This window comes from Rhipicephalus microplus, chromosome 3 (assembly GCF_043290135.1).
Source record: "Rhipicephalus microplus isolate Deutch F79 chromosome 3, USDA_Rmic, whole genome shotgun sequence".
NCBI lineage: Eukaryota > Metazoa > Arthropoda > Arachnida > Ixodida > Ixodidae > Rhipicephalus > Rhipicephalus microplus.
Genome location: NC_134702.1, coordinates 50,102,337 through 50,121,979, shown reverse-complemented (window position 1 = coordinate 50,121,979; position 19,643 = coordinate 50,102,337). Strand labels below are relative to the sequence as shown.

Genomic DNA, 19,643 nt, shown 5'->3' with positions numbered 1-19,643 from the left:
AGTCACTATAGAAGCCACGGTGATGGCGATAAAGCATACCATACAACCTAGTTATGAAGTTGAGTTACCCTATGTACCAGCTGTAACTTACAGGAAACCTCTTGCACAAGCACTTGAGAGGGAGAAGACCAAACCTTCTGAAGTCTCAACACAGGAAGTGGCTGAATATGCGAAAGGCCGACCTTCAAGCTACGAACTGGAGTACATGTATATACCTGACTTCATGACGCATGAACCATCGCCAGCCGCTTTACCTGATGTAGCGCAAGAGGGAGTTCTCCAAGCTGTGAGACCAGCCGGTGTGTTTTGCGCTCAGCCTCCACCTTACGAACTGGAGTACCAATACGTGCCTAAATTTATGGCAAAAGAGGGGCCTACTGCTGCGCCTGCAAGAGAAAAAGAACCACTCGTTTTAGAAGCCGCGGTGATGGCAATGGAGCATACCATACAGCCTTGTTATGAAGCTGAGTTACCCTACGTAGCAGATCTAACTTACAGGAAACCTCATGTAGAAGCACTTGAGAGGGACGAAACCAAACTTTTTGAAGTCTCCAAGCAGGAAGTGGCTGATTATGCGAAAGTCCATATTCCACGCTACGAATTGGAATACAGGTATATACCTGACTTTATGACACGTGAACCATCGCCAGCAGCTTTACCTGAAGCAGCCCAAGATGGAGTTCTCCAGACTGGGAGACCAGCCACTGTGGTTTGCGCTCAGCCTCCACCTTATGAACTGGAGTACCACTACGTGCCTGAATCTATGGCGAAAGAGGAACCTACTGCTGTCCCTGTAAGAGAAGAAGAACCACTCGCTATTGAAGCCGCGGTGACGGCAATAAGGCATACCATACAACCTGGTTATGAAGTTGAGTTCCCCTACGTGCCAGATCTAACTTACTCGAAACGTCATGTGAAAGCGCATCTTCTGCAAGTTTCGAAGACGGAAGTGCCCGAATATGTCCAAGTGCGACCTCCAAGCTACGAATCGGAATACATATATGCACCAGATTTCATGACATATGAATCATCGGGAGCAGTTATTTCTACAATCGTGAAAGAGGGAGCTTTCCATGCTGTAAGACCAGCCGGTGTGCTTTATGTTGAGCCCCCATCGTACGAACTAGAGTACCTCTACGTACCACAATTTATGGCGAGAGAGAGACCAACTACCATTAGTGTAAAAGAAAAGGAATTAGTCACTGAACAAGCTGGCATGTCAACCGTACAACACATAACACCTTCTTTTGGTTATGAAGTTGAATCACTAGATGCAACCGATGTTTCACGCCAACTTCAAGTAGAACAAGGCGTGAAAAAGAAAGCAGAAGAGACAGAAGTTTCCAAATTTGAAGTGCCTGAACATGCCGAAGTATACACTCCAAGCTACAAAATGGAATACATGTATGTACCAGAGTTTATGACACGTGAACCATCGGGACAAGCTATTCCTTTATTAGCGAAAAAGGAAGATCATCAGGCTGTCAGACCACCCGGTGTACATTACGTTGAGCCTCCGCCTTACGAATTAGAGTACCTCTACGTGCCAGAGTTCCTGGCGGGAGATTGGTCTACTACTGTTGGAAGACAAAGGGAACCAGTCACTATAGCAGGTGCAGCGACGGTAACAAAGCATATAGAACCTACTGGTTATGAAAAAGAGTTCCCTTGCGTAACAGATCCAACTTACAGAAAACGTCATGTACAAGCACTGGAGAAGACCAAGCCTTCTAAACTCACCAAGATGGAAGTGGCTGAATATGCGATAGTCGAGCCTCCAAGCTCAGATTTGGAATATAAGTACATACACAAATTTATGACGCGTGAACTGCCTGGAGCAAGCAAACTTTCAGCAGCACAAGAGGGAGCTGTTCACGCTGTCAGACCAGCCGGTGTGCTTCATGTTGAGACTCCGCCTTACAAACTGGAGTATCTCTACGTGCCTGAATTTATGACCAGAGAGGAGCCTACAACTGTGGCTGAACAAGAGAATGGACCAGTCGCTACAAGAGTTGCGGTGACGGTCATAAAGCATACAGCACCACCTGATCATGAGGCTAAGGTACCCTACGTACAAGATCTAACTTACGGCAAACCAGAGTCGCATCAGGTGGAGAAGGCAAAACCTCCTCAAGTTTCCAAGCCTGAAATGGCTGAATATGCGAGTGTCCAACCTCCGAGCTACGAATTGGAATACAGGTATATACACGGTTTTGTGACACGTGAACTGTCGGAAGCAGCTACAATTCAAGTAGCCCAAGAGGGAGTGCTCCAAGGTGTCGAACCAGCCAGTGTGCTTCATGTTGAGCCACCATCTTACGAACCAGAGTACCGCTACGTACCTGAATTTATGGTCAGAAAGGAGCCTACTACTGTGCCTGTACAAGAAAAGGAACCAGTTGCTGCAGGCGCTACGGCGACCGTGATACAGCATACAGCACCACCTGATTATGAAGTTGAGTTACCCTACTTACCAGATCTAACTTACAAGAAATCTCATGCAGAAGCACTTGAGATGGAGAAGGCACGACCCCCTCACGGTTCCAAGCCGGAGGTGGCTGAGTATGCGAAAGTCAGACCTACAAGCTACGAATTGGAATACAGGTATATACCCGACTTCATGGCACGTGAACCATCAAGTGCAGTTATACGCCAAGTAGCGCAAGAGGGAGCTCTCCCAGCTGTCAGACCAGCCGGTGTGCTTTATGTAGAGCCTCCAGCTTACGAACTGGAGTACATCTACGTGCCTGAATTTATGGCGAGGCAGGAGGCTACTGCTTTACCTGTAAGAGAAGAGGAACCAATCGCTCTTGAAGCCACAGTCACGGTCATAAAGCGTACAACACCACATGGCTATGAAAATGAGTTACCCTACATAGAAGATCTACCTTACGGCAAACCTCATGTAAAAGCACTTGAGATGGAGAAGGCACGACATCCTCAAGTTTCCAAGCCGAAATCGATTGAGTATGTAAAAGTCCAACCTACAAGCTATGAACTGGAATACAGGTATTTACCCGACTTTATGACACGTGAACCATCGGGTGCTGCTGTACCTCAACTAGCGCAAGAGAGAGTTCTCCAGGCCGTCAGACCAGCCGGTGTACTTTACGTAGAGCCTCCTCTTTACGAAGTAGAGTATCTTGACGTTCCTGAATTTATGGCGAGAGATGAGCCTACTGATGTACCTCTAAGAGCAAAAGAACCAATCGCTATAAAAGCCGCGGTGAAGGCAAAAGAGCATACAACTCCACCTGGTTATGAAGCTGAGCTACCCTATGTAGAAGGTCAGGCTTACAAGGAACCTCAAGTAAAAACACTTGAGAGGGAGAAGACTCATCATCAGCAAGTTTCGATGACGGAAGTGCCTGAATATGCCCAAGTTCGACCTCCGAGTTATGAATTGGAATACATGTATGTACCAGAGTTCATGACACGTGAACCATCGGCAGCAGCTATTCCTCCATTCGTGAAAGAGGGAGCTCTTCAGTCTGTAAGACCAGCCGGTGTGCTTTATGTAGAGCCTCCACTTTACGAACTAGAATACATTTACGTGCCAGACTTTCTAGCGACAGAGAGGCCTACTGATTTGCCTGTTATAGAAATAGAACCAATTGCTATAGAAGGCGATGTGAAGGTCATAAAGCATACAACACCACATGGTTATGAAGTTGAGTTCCCCTGCATACCAGAAATAACTTACAGGACACTAAATGAAGGACTAGAGAAGGAGAAGAGACAACCTCCCGGTGTAACAAAGGCGGGAGTGGTTAAATATGTCAAAGCTCAACCTCCTATCTACGAAATGGAATGCAAATATATACCCGACTTTATGACACCGGAACTATCGGAAATATCGATGCCTCAAGTATTGAAAGAGGGAGCTCTCCAGGCTGTGAGACCTGCCGGTGTGCTTTACGTGGAGCCTCCACCGTACCAACAAGAGTGGCTCTACGTCCCAGAATTTATGACGAGAGAGGGTCCCTCTGCTGTGCCTGTAAGAGAAAAGGAAGCAGTCAATGAGGAAGCTTTTGTGTCAACCGTTCATCTAATTTCTCCGTTTGGTTATGAATTTTCCGATGCACCAAATATTTCATGCCTACCTCATGTGGAAACACGTGTGATAGAAAAAACCGGGGATACTGAAGTTTTCAAATTCGAAACCACTCAGCATGCCATAGTAAACGCACCAAGCTACGAAATGAAATACAAATATATCAGACAATTCATCACACGTGGTAAATCATCATCGGCACTGGTACAACTTCAGGTGGAGAAAACGGGAGCTCTAAAGGCTGTGAGACCTGCCGGAGTGCTTCATGTTGAGCCTCCATCATACGAACTAGAGTACCTCTACGTCCCAGAATTTATGGCGAGAGAAAGCCCTGTAAGAGAAAAGGAACCACTCGCTCTAGAAGCAGCGGCGCCGGCCATAAAAGATACAAGAACTCCTGGTTATGAAGTTGAGTTCCTCTACACACCTGAAATAACTTACAGGAAACCTCATGTAGAAGCACATGAGATGGAGAAGGCACAACATCCTCAAGTTTCCAAGACGGAAGTGGTTGAATATGCGAAAATCCAACCTCAAAACTGCGAATTGGAATACATGTATATACCCGATTTTATGACACATGAACCATCGGGAGCAGCTATACCGCAAGTAGCACAAAAGCAAGCGCTACAGACTGTGCGACCTGCCGGGGTGCTTTATCCTCAGCCTCCACCTTACCAACTAGAGTACCTCTACGTGCCTGAATTTATTGCGAAAGAGGAGCCTACTTCTGTGGATGTAAAAGAAAAGGAACCAATCGCTGTAGAATCCACGGTGACCGTCGTAAAACGTATAACATCACCTGGTTATGAAGTGGAGTTACCCTACGTACAAGATCTAACATGCGAGAAACGTCATGCAGAAGCACTTGAGATAGAGAAGACACAACCTCCGGAAGTTTCCAAGCCTAAAGTGGCTGAGTATACCGAAGTGCAACCGCCAAGCTACGAATTGGAATACAGATATATACCCAACTTTATGACGCGAGAATCGTCGGGAGCAGCTACAGCTCAAGTAGCGCAAGAAGGAGGGCTGCAGGCTGTGAGACCTGCCGGTGTTGTTTATGTAGAGCCTCCACCTTACGAACTTGAGTACCTCTACGTGCCTGAATTTAAGGCAAAAGTGGAGCCTCCAACTGTCCATTTAAAAGAAAAAGAACCAGTCCCTATAGAAGCCACGGTGACGGTCATAAAGCGTACAACGCCACCTGCTTATGAAGTTGAGTTGCCCTACGAACAAGGCCTAACTTACGGGAAACCTTATGTAGAAGCACATGAGATGGAGAAGGCACAACATCCCCAAGTTTCCAAGCCAGAAGTGGCTGAGTATGCGAAAGTGCTACCACCAAGCTACGAATTGAAATACAGGTATGTACACGACTTTATGACACGAGAGCCATCGGGATCAACTACAGCTCAAGTACCACAAGAAGAGGCGCTACAGGCTGTGAGACCTGCCGGTGTCGTTTATGTGGAGCCTCCACCTTACGAACTTGAGTACCTCTACGTGCCTGAATTTAAGGCAAAAGTGGAGCCTCCAACTGTCCATTTAAAAGAAAAAGAACCAGTCCCTATAGAAGCCGCTGTGACGGTCATAAAGCGTACAACGCCACCTGCTTATAAAGTTGAGTTGCCCTACGAAGAAGACCTAACTTACGGGAAACCTTATGTAGAAGCACATGAGATGGAGAAGACACAACCTCCGGAAGTTTCCAAGCCTAAAGTGGCTGAGTATACCAAAGTGCAACCGCCAAGCTACGAATGGGAATACAGGAATATACCCGACTTTATGACACGAGAGCCATCGGGATCAGCTACAGCTCAAGTACCACAAGAAGGGGCGCTACAGGCTGTGAGACCTGCCGGTGTGGTTTATGTAGAGCCTACACCTTACGAACTTGAGTACCTCTACGTGCCTGAATTAAAGGCAAAAATGGAGCCTCCATCTGTCCATTTAAAAGAAAAAGAACCAGTCCCTATAGAAGCCACGGTGACGGTCATAAAGCGTACAACGCCACCTGCTTATGAAGTTGAGTTGCCCTACGAACAAGACCTAACTTACGGAAAACCTCATGTAGAAGTACATGAACTTGACAAGGCACAACACCCTCAAGTTTCCAAGCCAGACGTGGCTGAGTATGCGAAAGTGCTACCGCCAAGCTACGAATTGAAATACAGGTTTATACCCGACTTTATGACACAAGAGCCATCGGGAGCAGCTACAGCTCAAGTAGCACAAGAAGGAGTGCTACAGGCTGTGAGACCTGCCGGTGTCATTTATGTGGAGCCTCCACCTTACGAACTTGAGTACCTCTACGTGCCTGAATTTAAGAAAAAAGTGGAGCCTCCAACTGTCCATTTAAAAGAAAAAGAACCAGTTCGTATAGAAGCCGCGGTGACTGTCATAAAGCGTACAACACCACCTGCTTATGAAGTTGAGTCGCCCTATGTACAACATCTAACTTACGGGAAACCTCATGTAGAAGCACATGAGATGGAGAAGACACAACCTCCGAAAGTTTCCAAGCCTAAAGTGGCTGAGTATACCAAAGTGCAACCGCCAAGCTACGAATTTGAATACAGGAATATACCCGACTTTATGACACTACAGCCGTCGGAAGCAGCTACAGCTGAAGTAGCACAAGAAGGAGCGCTACAGGCTGTGAGACCTGCCGGTGTGGTTTATGTAGAGCCTCCACCTTACGAACTTGAGTACCTCTACGTGCCTGAATTTAAGACAAAAGTGGAGCCTCCAGCTGTCCATTTAAAAGAAAAAGAACCAGTCCCTATAGAAGCCGCATTGACAGTCATAAAGCGTACAACACCACCTGCTTATGAAGTTGAGTTGCCCTACGAACAAGACCTAACTTACAGGAAACCTCATGTAGAAGCACATGAGATGGATAAGACACAACCTCCGGAAGTTTCCAAGCCTAAAGTGGCTGAGTATGCGAAATTGCTACCGCCAAGCTACGAATTAGAATACATAAATATACCCGACTTTATGGCACGAGAGCCATCGGGAGCAGCTACAGCACAAGTAGCACAACAAGGAGCGCTACAGGCTGTGAGACCTGCCGGCGTGCCTTATGTAGAACCTCCACCTTATGAACTTGAGTACCTCTACGTGCCTGAATTTACAGCAAAAGTGGAACCTCCATCTGTCCATTTAAAACAAAAAGAACCAGTCCCTATAGAAGCTGCGGGGACGGTCATAAAGCATACAACACCACCTGCTTATGATGTTGAGTTGCCCTACGAACAAGACCTAACTTACGGGAAACCTCATGTAGAAGCACATGAGATGGAGAAGGAACAACACCCTCAAGTTTCCAAGCCAGAAGTGGCTGAGTATGCGAAAGTGCTACCGCCAAGCTACGAATTGAAATACAGGTTTATACCCGACTTTATGACACAAGAGCCATCGGGAGCAGCTACAGCTCAAGTAGCACAAGAAGGAGCGCTACAGGCTGTGAGACCTGCCGGTGTCATTTATGTGGAGCCTCCACCTTACGAACTTGAGTACCTCTACGTGCCTGAATTTAAGAAAAAAGTGGAGCCTCCAACTGTCCATTTAAAAGAAAAAGAACCAGTTCGTATAGAAGCCGCGGTGACTGTCATAAAGCGTACAACACCACCTGCTTATGAAGTTGAGTCGCCCTATGTACAACATCTAACTTACGGGAAACCTCATGCAGAAGCACATGAGATGGAGAAGACACAACCTCCGAAAGTTTCCAAGCCTAAAGTGGCTGAGTATACCAAAGTGCAACCGCCAAGCTACGAATTGGAATACAGGAATATACCCGACTTTATGACACTACAGCCGTCGGAAGCAGCTACAGCTGAAGTAGCACAAGATGGAGCGCTACAGGCTGTGAGACCTGCCGGTGTGGTTTATGTAGAGCCTCCACCTTACGAACTTGAGTACCACTACGTGCCTGAATTTAAGACAAAAGTGGAGCCTCCAACTGTCCATTTAAAAGAAAAAGAACCAGTTCGTATAGAAGCCGCGTTGATGGTCATAAAGAGTACAACACCACCTGCTTATGAAGTTGAGTTGCCCTGCGAACAACACCTAACTTACTGGAAACCTCATGTAGAAGCACATGAGATAGAGAAGACACAACCTCCGGAAGTTTCCAAGCCAGAAGTGGCTAAGTATGCGACAGTGCTACCACCAAGCTACGAATTGGAATACAGGTATGTACACGACTTTATGACACGAGAGCCATCGGGATCAGCTACAGCTCAAGTACCACAAGAAGGGGCGCTACAGGCTGTGAGACCTGCCGGTGTCGTTTATGTAGAGCCTCCACCTTACGAACTTGAGTACCTCTACGTGCCTGAATTTAAGGCAAAAATGGAGCCTCCATCTGTCCATTTAAAAGAAAAAGAACCAGTCCCTATAGAAGCCGCATTGACAGTCATAAAGCGTACAACACCACCTGCTTATGAAGTTGAGTTGCCCTACGAACAAGACCTAACTTACAGGAAACCTCATGTAGAAGCACATGAGATGGATAAGACACAACCTCCGGAAGTTTCCAAGCCTAAAGTGGCTGAGTATAACGAAGTGCGACCGCCAAGCTACGAATTGGAATACAGGTATATACCCGACTTTGTGACACGAGAGCCGTCGAGAGAAGCTACAGCTCAAGCAGCACAAGAAGGAGCGCTACAGGCTGTGAGACCTGCCGGTGTGGTTTATGTAGAGCCTCCACCTTACGAACTTGAGTACCTCTACGTGCCTGAATTTAAGACAAAAGTGGAGCCTCCAGCTGTCCCTTTAAATGAAAAAGAACCAGTCCCTATAGAAGCTGCGGTGACGGTCATAAAGCGTACAACACCACCTGCTTATGAAGTTGAGTCGCCCTATGTACAACATCTAACTTACGGGAAACCTCATGTAGAAGCCCATGAGGTGAAGAAGGCACAACATCCTCAAGTTTCCAAGCCAGAAGTGGCAGAGTATGCGAAATTGCTACCGCCAAGCTACGAATTAGAATACATAAATATACCCGATTTTATGGCACGAGAGCCATCGGGAGCAGCTACAGCTCAAGTAGCACAACAAGGAGCGCTACAGGCTGTGAGACCTGCCGGCGTGCCTTATGTAGAACCTCCACCTTATGAACTTGAGTACCTCTACGTGCCTGAATTTACAGTAAAAGTGGAACCTCCATCTGTCCATTTAAAACAAAAAGAACCAGTCCCTATAGAAGCTGCGGGGACGGTCATAAAGCATACAACACCACCTGCTTATGATGTTGAGTTGCCCTACGAACAAGACCTAACTTACGGGAAACCTCATGTAGAAGCACATGAGATGGAGAAGGAAGAGCATCCTCTAGTTTCCGAGCCTGAAGTGGCTGAGTATGCGAAAGCCTTACCACCAAGCTACGAATTGGAATACAAGTATATACCCGACTTTATGACACGAGAGCCGTCGGGAGCAGCTACAGCTCAAGCAGCGCAAGAAGGAGTTCTCCAGGCTGCAAGAGCAGCCGGTGTGGTTTATGTTGAGCCTCCATCTTACCAGCTCGAGTACATCTACGTGCCTGAATTTATAGCACAATTGGAGCCTCCCACTGCCAATTTAAGAGAAAATGAACAAGTCGCTATAGAAGCTGCAGTGACAGCAATAAAGCGTGCAATACCACCTGGTTATGAGGATGAGTTCCCCTGCATACCAGATCTAACTTACAAGAAACTTCATGAAGAAGCACCAGAGAAGAAGAGACAACCTCCCGAAATTTCTAAGGTGGAACTAGCTGAATATGCCAAAGCCCAACCTCCAAGCTACGAATTGGAATACGGGTATATACCCGACTTTATGACGCGTGAACCGTCGGGTGCAGCTGTACCTGAAGTAGTGCAGAAGCGACCACTCCAGGCTGTGAAACCTGTCGGTGCATTTTATGCTCAGCCTCTACCCTACGAACTGGAGTATCCCTACGTGCCTGAATTTATGGCTAGAGAGGAGCCTACTACTGTGCCTGTAAGAAAAGAGGAACCAGTCGCTATAGAAGCGGCGGTTACGGTCGTAAAGCACCCAACTCCACCTGGTTATCAAGTTGAGTTACCCTACATAGATGATCAGGCCCACGGAAAACCTCATATAGAATCTCTTGAGAGGGAGAAGACGCATCCTCTGGAAATTTCGATAAAGGGAGTCCCCGAATGTGCCAAAACACAACCTCCAAGATACGAATTGGAATATAGGTATATACCTAGCTTTATGATACCTGAACCATCGGGAGCCGCTACACCTCAAGTAGCGCAAGAAGGAGCACTCCAGGCAGCGAGACCAGCCGGGGTGCTTTATGTTGAGCCTCCACCTTACCAACTAGAGTACGTCTACGTGCCACAATTTATGGCGAGAGAGAGACCAACTACCATTCGTGTAAAAGAAAAGGAAGTAGCCACTGAAGAAGCCACTGTGTTAACCACACAACATCCAACGCTTCCTGTTGGTTATCAAGTTGAATCACCAGATGCAAGAGATATTTCACGTAGACTTCACGTAGAACATGGCGTGAAAGAGAAAGCAGAAAGAACTGAGGTTTTCTCATTTGAAGTGTCTGAACATGCCAATGTATATACTCCAACTTATCAATTGGAATACATGTATGTACCAGAGTTTATGACACGTGAACAATCGGGAGAAGTTATTTCTTTAATAGCTAAACAAGAAGCTCTCCAGGCTGTGAGACCAGCCGGTGTGCGTTATGTAGAGCCTCCACCTTACGAACTAGAGTACCTCTACGTGCCAGAATTCCTGGCTAGAGAGAAGCCTACTACTGTTGTGAGAGAAACGGGACCAGTCGCTATAGAAGATGGACCAGTCGCTATAGAAGCTGCGGTGATGGCAATAAAGCATACAATACCAACTGATTATGAACTTGAGTACCCTTACGTACCAGGTCTAACTTACAGGACACCTCATGCAGAAGCACTTGAGGAGAAGACGACCAAGCCTCCTGAAGTCTCCAAGCCGGAAGTGGCTGAATATTTGAAAGTCCGACCTCCGCGCTACCAATTGGAATACAGATATATACCCGATTCTATGACACGAGAACCGTCGAAAGCAGCTACACTTCAAGTAGCACAAGCGGGAGCTCTCCAAGCTGTGAGACCACCTGGTGTGCTTTATGTAGAGCCTCCACCTTACGAACTAGAGTACCTCTACGTGCCAGAATTCCTGGCTAGAGAGAAGCCTACTACTGTTGTGAGAGAAACGGGACCAGTCGCTATAGAAGATGGACCAGTCGCTATAGAAGCTGCGGTGATGGCAATAAAGCATACAATACCAACTGATTATGAACTTGAGTACCCTTACGTACCAGGTCTAACTTACAGGACACCTCATGCAGAAGCACTTGAGGAGAAGACGACCAAGCCTCCTGAAGTCTCCAAGCCGGAAGTGGCTGAATATTTGAAAGTCCGACCTCCGCGCTACCAATTGGAATACAGATATATACCCGATTCTATGACACGAGAACCGTCGAAAGCAGCTACACTTCAAGTAGCACAAGCGGGAGCTCTCCAAGCTGTGAGACCACCTGGTGTGCTTTATGTAGAGCCTCCACCTTACGAACTAGAGTACCTCTACGTGCCAGAATTCTTTGCTAGAGAGAAGCCTACTACTGTTGTGAGAGAAAAGGGACCAGTCGTTATAGAAGCTGCGGTGATGGCAATAAAGCATACAATACCTACTGATTATGAACTTGAGTACCCCTACGTACCAGATCTAACTTACAGGACACCTCATGCCGAAGCACTTGAGGAGAAGACGACCAAGCCTCCTGAAGTCTCCAAGCCGGAAGTGGCTGAATATTTGAAAGTCCGACCTCCGAGCTACCAATTGGAATACAGATATATACCCGATTTTATGGCACGAGAACCGTCGAAAGCAGCTACACTTCAAGTAGAACAAGAGGGAGCTCTCCAGGCTGTGAGACCAGCCGGTGTGCGTAATGTAGAGCCTCCACCTTACGAACTAGAGTACCTCTATGTGCCAGAATTCCTGGCTCGAGAGAGGCCTACTACTGTTGCAAAAGAAAAGGAACCAGTCGCTATAGAAGCTGCGGTGACGGCAATAAAGCATACAATACCTACTGATTATGAACTTGAGTTCCCCTACGTACCAAATCTAACTTACAGGAAACCTCATGTAGAATCACTTGAGAGGGAGAAGACCAAACCTTCTGAAGTCTCTAAGCCGGAAGTGACTAAATATGCGAAAGTCCGACATCCCAGCTACCAATTGGAGTACAGATATATACCAGATTTTATGACACGAGAACCGTCGAAAGCAGCTCCACTTCAACTAGCGCAGGAGGGAGCTCTCCAGGCTGTGAGACCAGCCAGTGTGCTTTACGTAGAGCCTCCACCTTACGAACTAGAGTACCTCTACGTGCCAGAATTCTTTTCTCGAGAGAGTCCCAGTAGTGTTGCAAAAGAAAAGGAACCAATCGCTATAGAAGCTGCGGTGACGGCAATAAAGCATACAATACCTATTGATTATGAGCTTGAGTTCTCCTACGTACCAGATCCAGCTTACAGGAAACCTCGTGTAAAACCACTTGAGAGGGAGAGGGCACAGCATCATCAAGTTTGCACGCCGGAAATGGCTGAGCATGCGAAAGTGCTACCGCCAAACTACGAAATGGAATACAGGTATACACCCGACTTTATGACACGAGAACCATCGGGAGCAGCTACAGCTCAAGTAGCACAAGGAGCGTTACAGGCTGTGAGGCCTGCCGGGGTGCTTTATGTAGAGCCTCCACCTTACGAACCGGAGTACCTTTACGTGCCAGACTTGATGAAGCGAGAACTGCCTGCTACTCTAGAAGTGAAGCCATGTTATACTAAAAGTGCCATGCCGGCTGTAAAGCACGTACTTCCTTGTCGAGGGTATGAAGCAGAATGGTCCACTGCTGCCGATTTCATTGTACGGGAACCACTGAACGAATGTCCAAGAACACGAGAAGATCAGGCAGAATACGGCACCCATTTGGAACGAGCCACAAAGGGAAGCGTTGATCAGGTATCTAGGACACATGGCTCATACTTAAGAGATTCCAGCATTCCAGATCAGATTGTTTCTGGAAGTAGTAGTGCTCCGCACATATCTTCAAGTGACGAAAAAACACCTGTGATCGAAAGCACTGAGTATATTGACATGGAAACAGCGAAGCAAATGCCTACCACCGCAGAGGTCCCCGGCGACGCAGGGTATTCGAAGTCTAGCTTGTCGGTTGCTGCAAGCAGGGCAGAGAGAAAGGAAATTGCCGAGAAGTCAAGCACGGAGGAAACTGGGAATACTTCGCTTGTTCAGATACCGGTCACATCCGAATCGATAAAAGGTCAGCCGCGCTTGCTACAAGATGATATCACAAACGGACTTTTCTACTTCTCTCGATTCACTGAGGCTTTCGGGCAAACCGAAATTCCCTGCGATGCCGACCTCGAAAAAATAAAGCTGGAATTTGACCGGCTGCCTTTTCCTCCAGAGCAACAGCTGTCGGGAGCAGGGAAAGGCTCGGCCGGAAAGGTGCGGCGTAGCTCATCGTCATCCGACGTTAGCTCATTCTCAATTCCCGCTGACGCCATCACGAGAAGAATCCTTCGCGATGTCACAACGGTCGAGCTTTTTCAGAGACTTCTATCGTCGACGAAAGAGAACGGGGCATACGACGAAACTTCGTCAAAGACTTCTGCTGTGGGACGGAAGACGAATACTTCCAAAGATAGCCTCGACGTCTTAACAACGGAGAAGATTACTCATATGAAAGAGAAACTTGAATACATCGAACCCATAGCGTCGGAAGACTTTTCATCAGCTGCTTCTCGTGAAAACTCGGACGACGAAAACAAGTCTGCCGAATTTATAACAAGGACGATTGTACTTCGAAGCGAGAGGGACGAAGAGATGCAGTACGGCGAGTCCGTGCCCTCTTGCTTGTTCAAACGTGGAAGGCAGACGTATTCTGCGACAAGCATCGATGAATCGCGCTCCCAGGAAGAAAAGAAAAAGGCGTCGGGCATGGACGACGATCGGTTCGTCACGACCCACGTCAAAAAGGAGACGTGCGTCAAGGAGACCTTTCAAATCTTGAAGCCCTCGAAGCCAGCCAAGAGGGGGGAGTCTACTGACGGAGACCCACAGTCAAAGAAGCTTGTCAGAAGTTCTATCCGAAATGACGTAATCCTGAAGCAGTTTTTGAGCGAGACTGAACGCCGGAGATTAGAGGTTGTCGAGGCCGAAATGATTGCCTCGTTGCGGCCCGAGCCCACCGCTACCGAGGAAGAAGCAGGAAAGCTTGTTCCACTTGCGACGGACCAAGAGCAGCCTCAAGCAGGTCGCCAGAAGCGAACGCGCAGTCCTTGCTCGCGGCCTGTAGAGAGAGACTTCGTGGATGAACTACCTTCAGTCGACGAATTAGAGTTGGGTTTCCACCCACCGATGGGCATCGGATCGCCACCGCGGAAGATTGATGCTAGAACCGTTATGAAGGCGGCTGACATGGCAGACATTCCGTCTGCCGAGGAGACCGAGGTCGTGACCACACGCTACACCTTCGGTGCGAAAGGCGCCGCTCCCCGCCCAAGGAATGTTGTTGAGATGACGGTGCTGCGCTCGGTTTCAGACGCACCGTCTGTGGAAGAAGCTGACTTTCCTATAAGTCCACAGTCTTCCGGAGAGGAAGCGCAGCGGCATCGCACCGATGGAATGACTACCCAGAGGCGTCAGTCGGAAAAGGCGAAGCCGTCGTGGAATGCAGCAGTCGAGGCGCGAAGACCGCCAGATCACGAGGACGGAAACTCACCAGCCTCAGTCACTGCTAGCAAGTTCGGGACCCAACGGCCGACGGAATCGAGCGCTCAGGCTTCCGCTGAGGATAGAGCCGCTTCAGGTTCAACACTATACACGGCACCTCAGCCCACATTGAAAAAAACTCCAGAACACAAGCATCAGCAGAACTACAAGAAGGAGTCCCTTAAGCAACACGATCAAGGCAGTGCACTTGAAGAAAAGGGTCACATCGAGTCTTCCAGAAAGCACGCTTCTTCCGACGAACAATTGTCTTCGCTAAAGCATAGCTTCAAGGAAATCACAGCTAGCGAGGAGAGTCCACTGCAGGTAGAACCCGAAGTTCCTGAAGGGCCGTTTATTGTGCATCCTTGTTCCTTGATGTACAAACTCCTTGACGATGCTTCGACACCCGACCTCAAACATACTGCGCCTTCTGTTGAGTCCGAACCAGTGTCTCGTAGTAAGTCAAGCTCGCCAGAGCCGCACCGCGCTTACAAGAAGATAGTGCTCGAGCCAGTCCCTATTCATCGCGGTAGTCCCAGCTACCAAATGTATTCCAGCGAAAGTTCCGCGCTGGAACCACTCGCTGCTATCGAACAGGACGTGGTGACCGAAGGGGCGTCTAAAGGCAAATCGGCATACCAAGATATCAACGAGAGTATCCCGCTGGATAAATTTGACAAGGATAAGGTTGATTCGGAGGACAACCCACCACAAGAGCTGCACATATTCGACAAACCTGAAGTAAAGTTATCTAGCTCAGATATGAAACATGAAAAGCTTCTGGGCCAGGCCGACGCAGGTGTCTCAAAACCGCTGCCTGGCGAAGTTCATGTGGCGCCGTCACCACGGTACGAACTAGAGTGCTTGTATATACCTGATTTTATGAAGGAAAAAGCCGGGCAAGCTGCGACCGCTGCTCTTACACACGCGTACACAGCCGATGATTTGTCAACAGCTGGACCAGCTGAGGAGTCTAATTTGCCAGTCGCAACACCGGAATGCGAACAGCATCCAAAATATTTCCTAGAATACATGTACGTACCGGAATTTTTTAGGTCAGAAGCTCGTCGCGAAACTTCAAAGTCTGTGGGTAGAATAACGGATCAACAAAAAGAAGCAGCGAGTGCACCGAGTAATGCTGCCAACGCAAATGACGTTCGGCCATCAGAGTACAAATTAGACTATCTTTATGAGCCTCAATCCATAGAAACTGGAACGACTGTCAAATCTGCGCCGGCCCCAATTCACCCGACTAGCGTCACTCCTGACCTGTCGCCGTTGTACGATCAACAATCTTCTACCGTAGCGCAGCCTGAAACCAGTAAAAACCTAACTAGACAAGGAGCCACAAGAACGTCTGCTGCCGCTAACGAACAAACAACAAATTACGGGTCTGGGTTCTATGCAGCTGAATCATTGGCAAGTCACGTTCGCGCGTCAGATTCAGATGGCTTGCTCCAGGGAGAACACGAACTGGAACCGGAAAACAATAAATCTGCATCTACGGCTCAAGATACGCTTGCCACCGAGTCGTCCTTAACTTTTCCGGACTATTCCTTCGCGCATGAGAGCAGTGTAGAATGCCGCCGTACATTTGATAAAACCACCACCGCGGGGGCATCGCAGGACACGTCGGAGGGCCCTGCCCTTACTACCGGAACACGCCCTAGCGCGAGCGCACCCGTGCAACAACATTACGACGAATTAGCAGACGCAACGTCTACAGAATTATTTGCCACAGCCGCACACAGTCTAGCCACCGTCATGTCTACAGACTACGAGCACGCTACAAAATCGTTAAAACTGACTGAACAGTCGCAAGCAACGTCTGAGGAAACGGAGCCTAATTTTGCGAAGACGCGAACATCGCGAGATCGCAGACCGCCACCACGCAAAGACGGTCTTCAATCAATCGAAGAAAGGTACCTTGACCATACTGAAGAGACGGCTCTAGAAATCGAACCTAACGCAAGGCCGCAACAAGAGCAATATGGAACGTTACCTGCCGCTCTAGTCGTGGAACAAGACAGAAAGGAAGCGAGCTTTCAGGGCGTCACGAAACGGCATGGCGAGGGTTGGACTGATGTTTCGTCTGACGACGCGTTCTCCTCCGCGATGACATATATTCGGCCCGCTGATGCGGTAACCGCAGAATCGGCCACAGCACCGAACAAGCATTTGAGGCCTCTGCCGCAACCTCGAGGCTTGGGGTCAAGTGAAGTGACGTCAGATGACGTGTTTCTTTCTGCAGCGAGAGAACACGATAGTACGCGAAATCAGGCTGCTGCGGAACCATCTGCAACGACGACCGACGAGTTCTCATTACCAAGCTCAGAACGCCAGTGGTTCAAGAAAGTCGAATCCGAGTTCGAAACTGCAGCGCCCCCATCTGCTACATCATTAGCAGAAACGGCATATCAAGAAGCAAACATCCTAATTGAAGTGGAATGTCGTAGCCGCGCGGATTATCAAAGCACCGCGGAGCCATCCCGAGGAACGGAAGAATTTTCATTGGAAACAGCTTATCAGAAAGGAGCGTGCTCGGATGTAAACAAGATCACAAAAGCTCCAGCCTCGGGGTTAGCAGAAGGGACATTTCGAGAAATATCTGCACGTAGCAGTGATGAGGCCATGGCTGCGCAACACCGAAAGCTTGCTGGGTCAAGTGATCTTGAAACCTCTCAACACTCACAGGAACTAGCGAGCCAACGATCCGAAAGTACATTTCAGGGGATCGAGTTCGACTCATCGTCGAAAGCACCAACCGAAGAAGCGGTCGAAAAGTTTTGGAAAACGTCGAGCTCTGCCGCCACAGAAAGACATGAACGGGTTCCTCAGATACTTCAAAAACAGGAAACGCTTACGCTGCCTTCGGTGGAGAGTGAAGAGGCGCCTGTGCCTACTTCACGAGTACCGCATAAAAAACGCGAGGAACTGCAAGCACAGGTCGAGGTCGTCACGAAGCCACAAGATGAAGAGTCGACTGACTTGACATCTGAAGAAGCCCTCATTCCCAAATCGAAACAGTACATTTCCCCTCTCAGAACTAGCCCACAAGGTCACCATATGCCTGAACAATCGGTTGAACTAGAAGAAATATCAGCCTCATCTGAGCTGATGATTGAGTTGCCCGAAAGAGTTGGGTCCGAGACAAGCATGAAACGATCATCGGAAGGGCCAGTGGGAGCAACGTCCATAGAAAGTCTTGCCACTAAATATGCAAGTGATGGCAATGTAAAACAAACGCACTTACCAGATGTCAGTCAATCGGCCGAGACCAAGAAAGCCCCAGTACTAGCCACAAGGACGTCGTGCCAGCCACGTGAGGAACAACAATCTGAAGTCGCGATTATATTGAAAACATCAACTGTGCAACTAACTGAAGCTTCATCTGGTGAAGTTGTCGCCACACCTGAAGCACATTCAACAGGGCCGAGCGTGAAAACGTTGGTAGATGGTGTTCCAAAAGAGTTCGCTGGAGAAATATACGGAAAAGTGTCTCGAGGTGCTGAACACGGACAAAGCGCGTCTGACAGTGAAATGCGAGCTACAATACAACCAGAGCACAGCGACAGGGTTTCCGTGATTCCTGACAAAATACCCCAAGAATTCAAGGAAGTGCAGCAACGAGAATCGGAATTAATGCCGGAAGTGCATGGCCAGAGGACGCCTGAAAGAACGCTCGGAGGCACCTTTGCGTCAACTGCAGAGCAAGGCGCACAACCTACGAAAGAAACGACGATCCAGTCCAGGTCGAATCTCGGCGATACATTGAGGGTGTCGCCAGAAGAACTCGAACCTCCGCCAAAGAAGCCCCGCTCAGAGCAAAGTGCCGATGTGGCCCCAAAAGAAAACGACGCTCGGCGTGATACGTCACCTACAGCAATCACTCAAACCGCGACGAAGAGCGAACCATCTGCGTTGCTCCCTTACGAGAGTCACTCCAAATCGCACTTCACCAATGTGCCGTCTTCGAAGGCGCCGAAAGCGCGAACCGAGGATGCGGTCAGCATCGAGCTATCGGAACTACACTCGCTGGATCACGGTCCCGTCATCGAAGCCGTAGTGGCGCCAGACTTGGCGCATTCTGTGGAACATGCCGCTCCGCTTTCGCGACAGCTGTCCTCCGACATGGGACTTCTGGTGCCGACCGACGTGGGACAACCCATGGTCGCGGTGCAAGATGGCGTCGCGTACTCTGCGTTCTCGTATTCAGACGACCCCGACTTTTTCACCACCGTCGGCGAAATCGACTTTCTTACACCGCTGGCCTCAATCCACGCGGAACTCCACGCGCTTACCATCGACTTCTCTCGGGATACGCTAGTGGCCGTTGTGCCGATGGAATTCAGTGCCACTATGGTCACCGAAGCGCAGCCGCCGGAGCATTCGACCCAAATGCGAGAAGACAGTCCGCCCGTCGTGACCCGCATAGACTGGCCAGTGGTGGAAGCATTTGCGGGACCTTCTACACCACCGATAGAGATTTCCCAGCTCGGTGTCCCAGCCAGGGTAGAAAGCTCGATGGGCGAGGAACCGGGCAGGAGTAAGAGAGAAAAGAAGACTAAGAGGTGAGTGCAAAATGCACATATTCATTTTTTTATTAGTGTAGGGCATCTCAATCCAAGCAGTTTGCGATGTAGTTCAACGACGTTCCCTCATCGAGACTCACTGAATCGTGATTCCTGTATCAGCGATTGAACAGCGCACCTTGGTCCTCAGGACATTAAACTCACTAGGCAGAGCAAGGCTTCCTTGTCTT

The 19,643-nt window shown here is 48.6% G+C and overlaps 1 protein-coding gene across 1 annotated transcript in view; it reads left to right on the top strand.

The window, feature by feature from the left end:
• Positions 1-19,643, top strand: part of LOC142803725 (uncharacterized) — a 33,257-nt gene extending 13,614 nt beyond the window's left edge. Inside the window, exon 2 of the mRNA XM_075889480.1 lies at positions 1-19,643. This exon is cut by the window's left edge and continues 10,856 nt beyond it. Within this exon, the coding sequence (XP_075745595.1) occupies positions 1-19,456 (19,456 nt within the window). The 3' untranslated portion in view covers positions 19,457-19,643.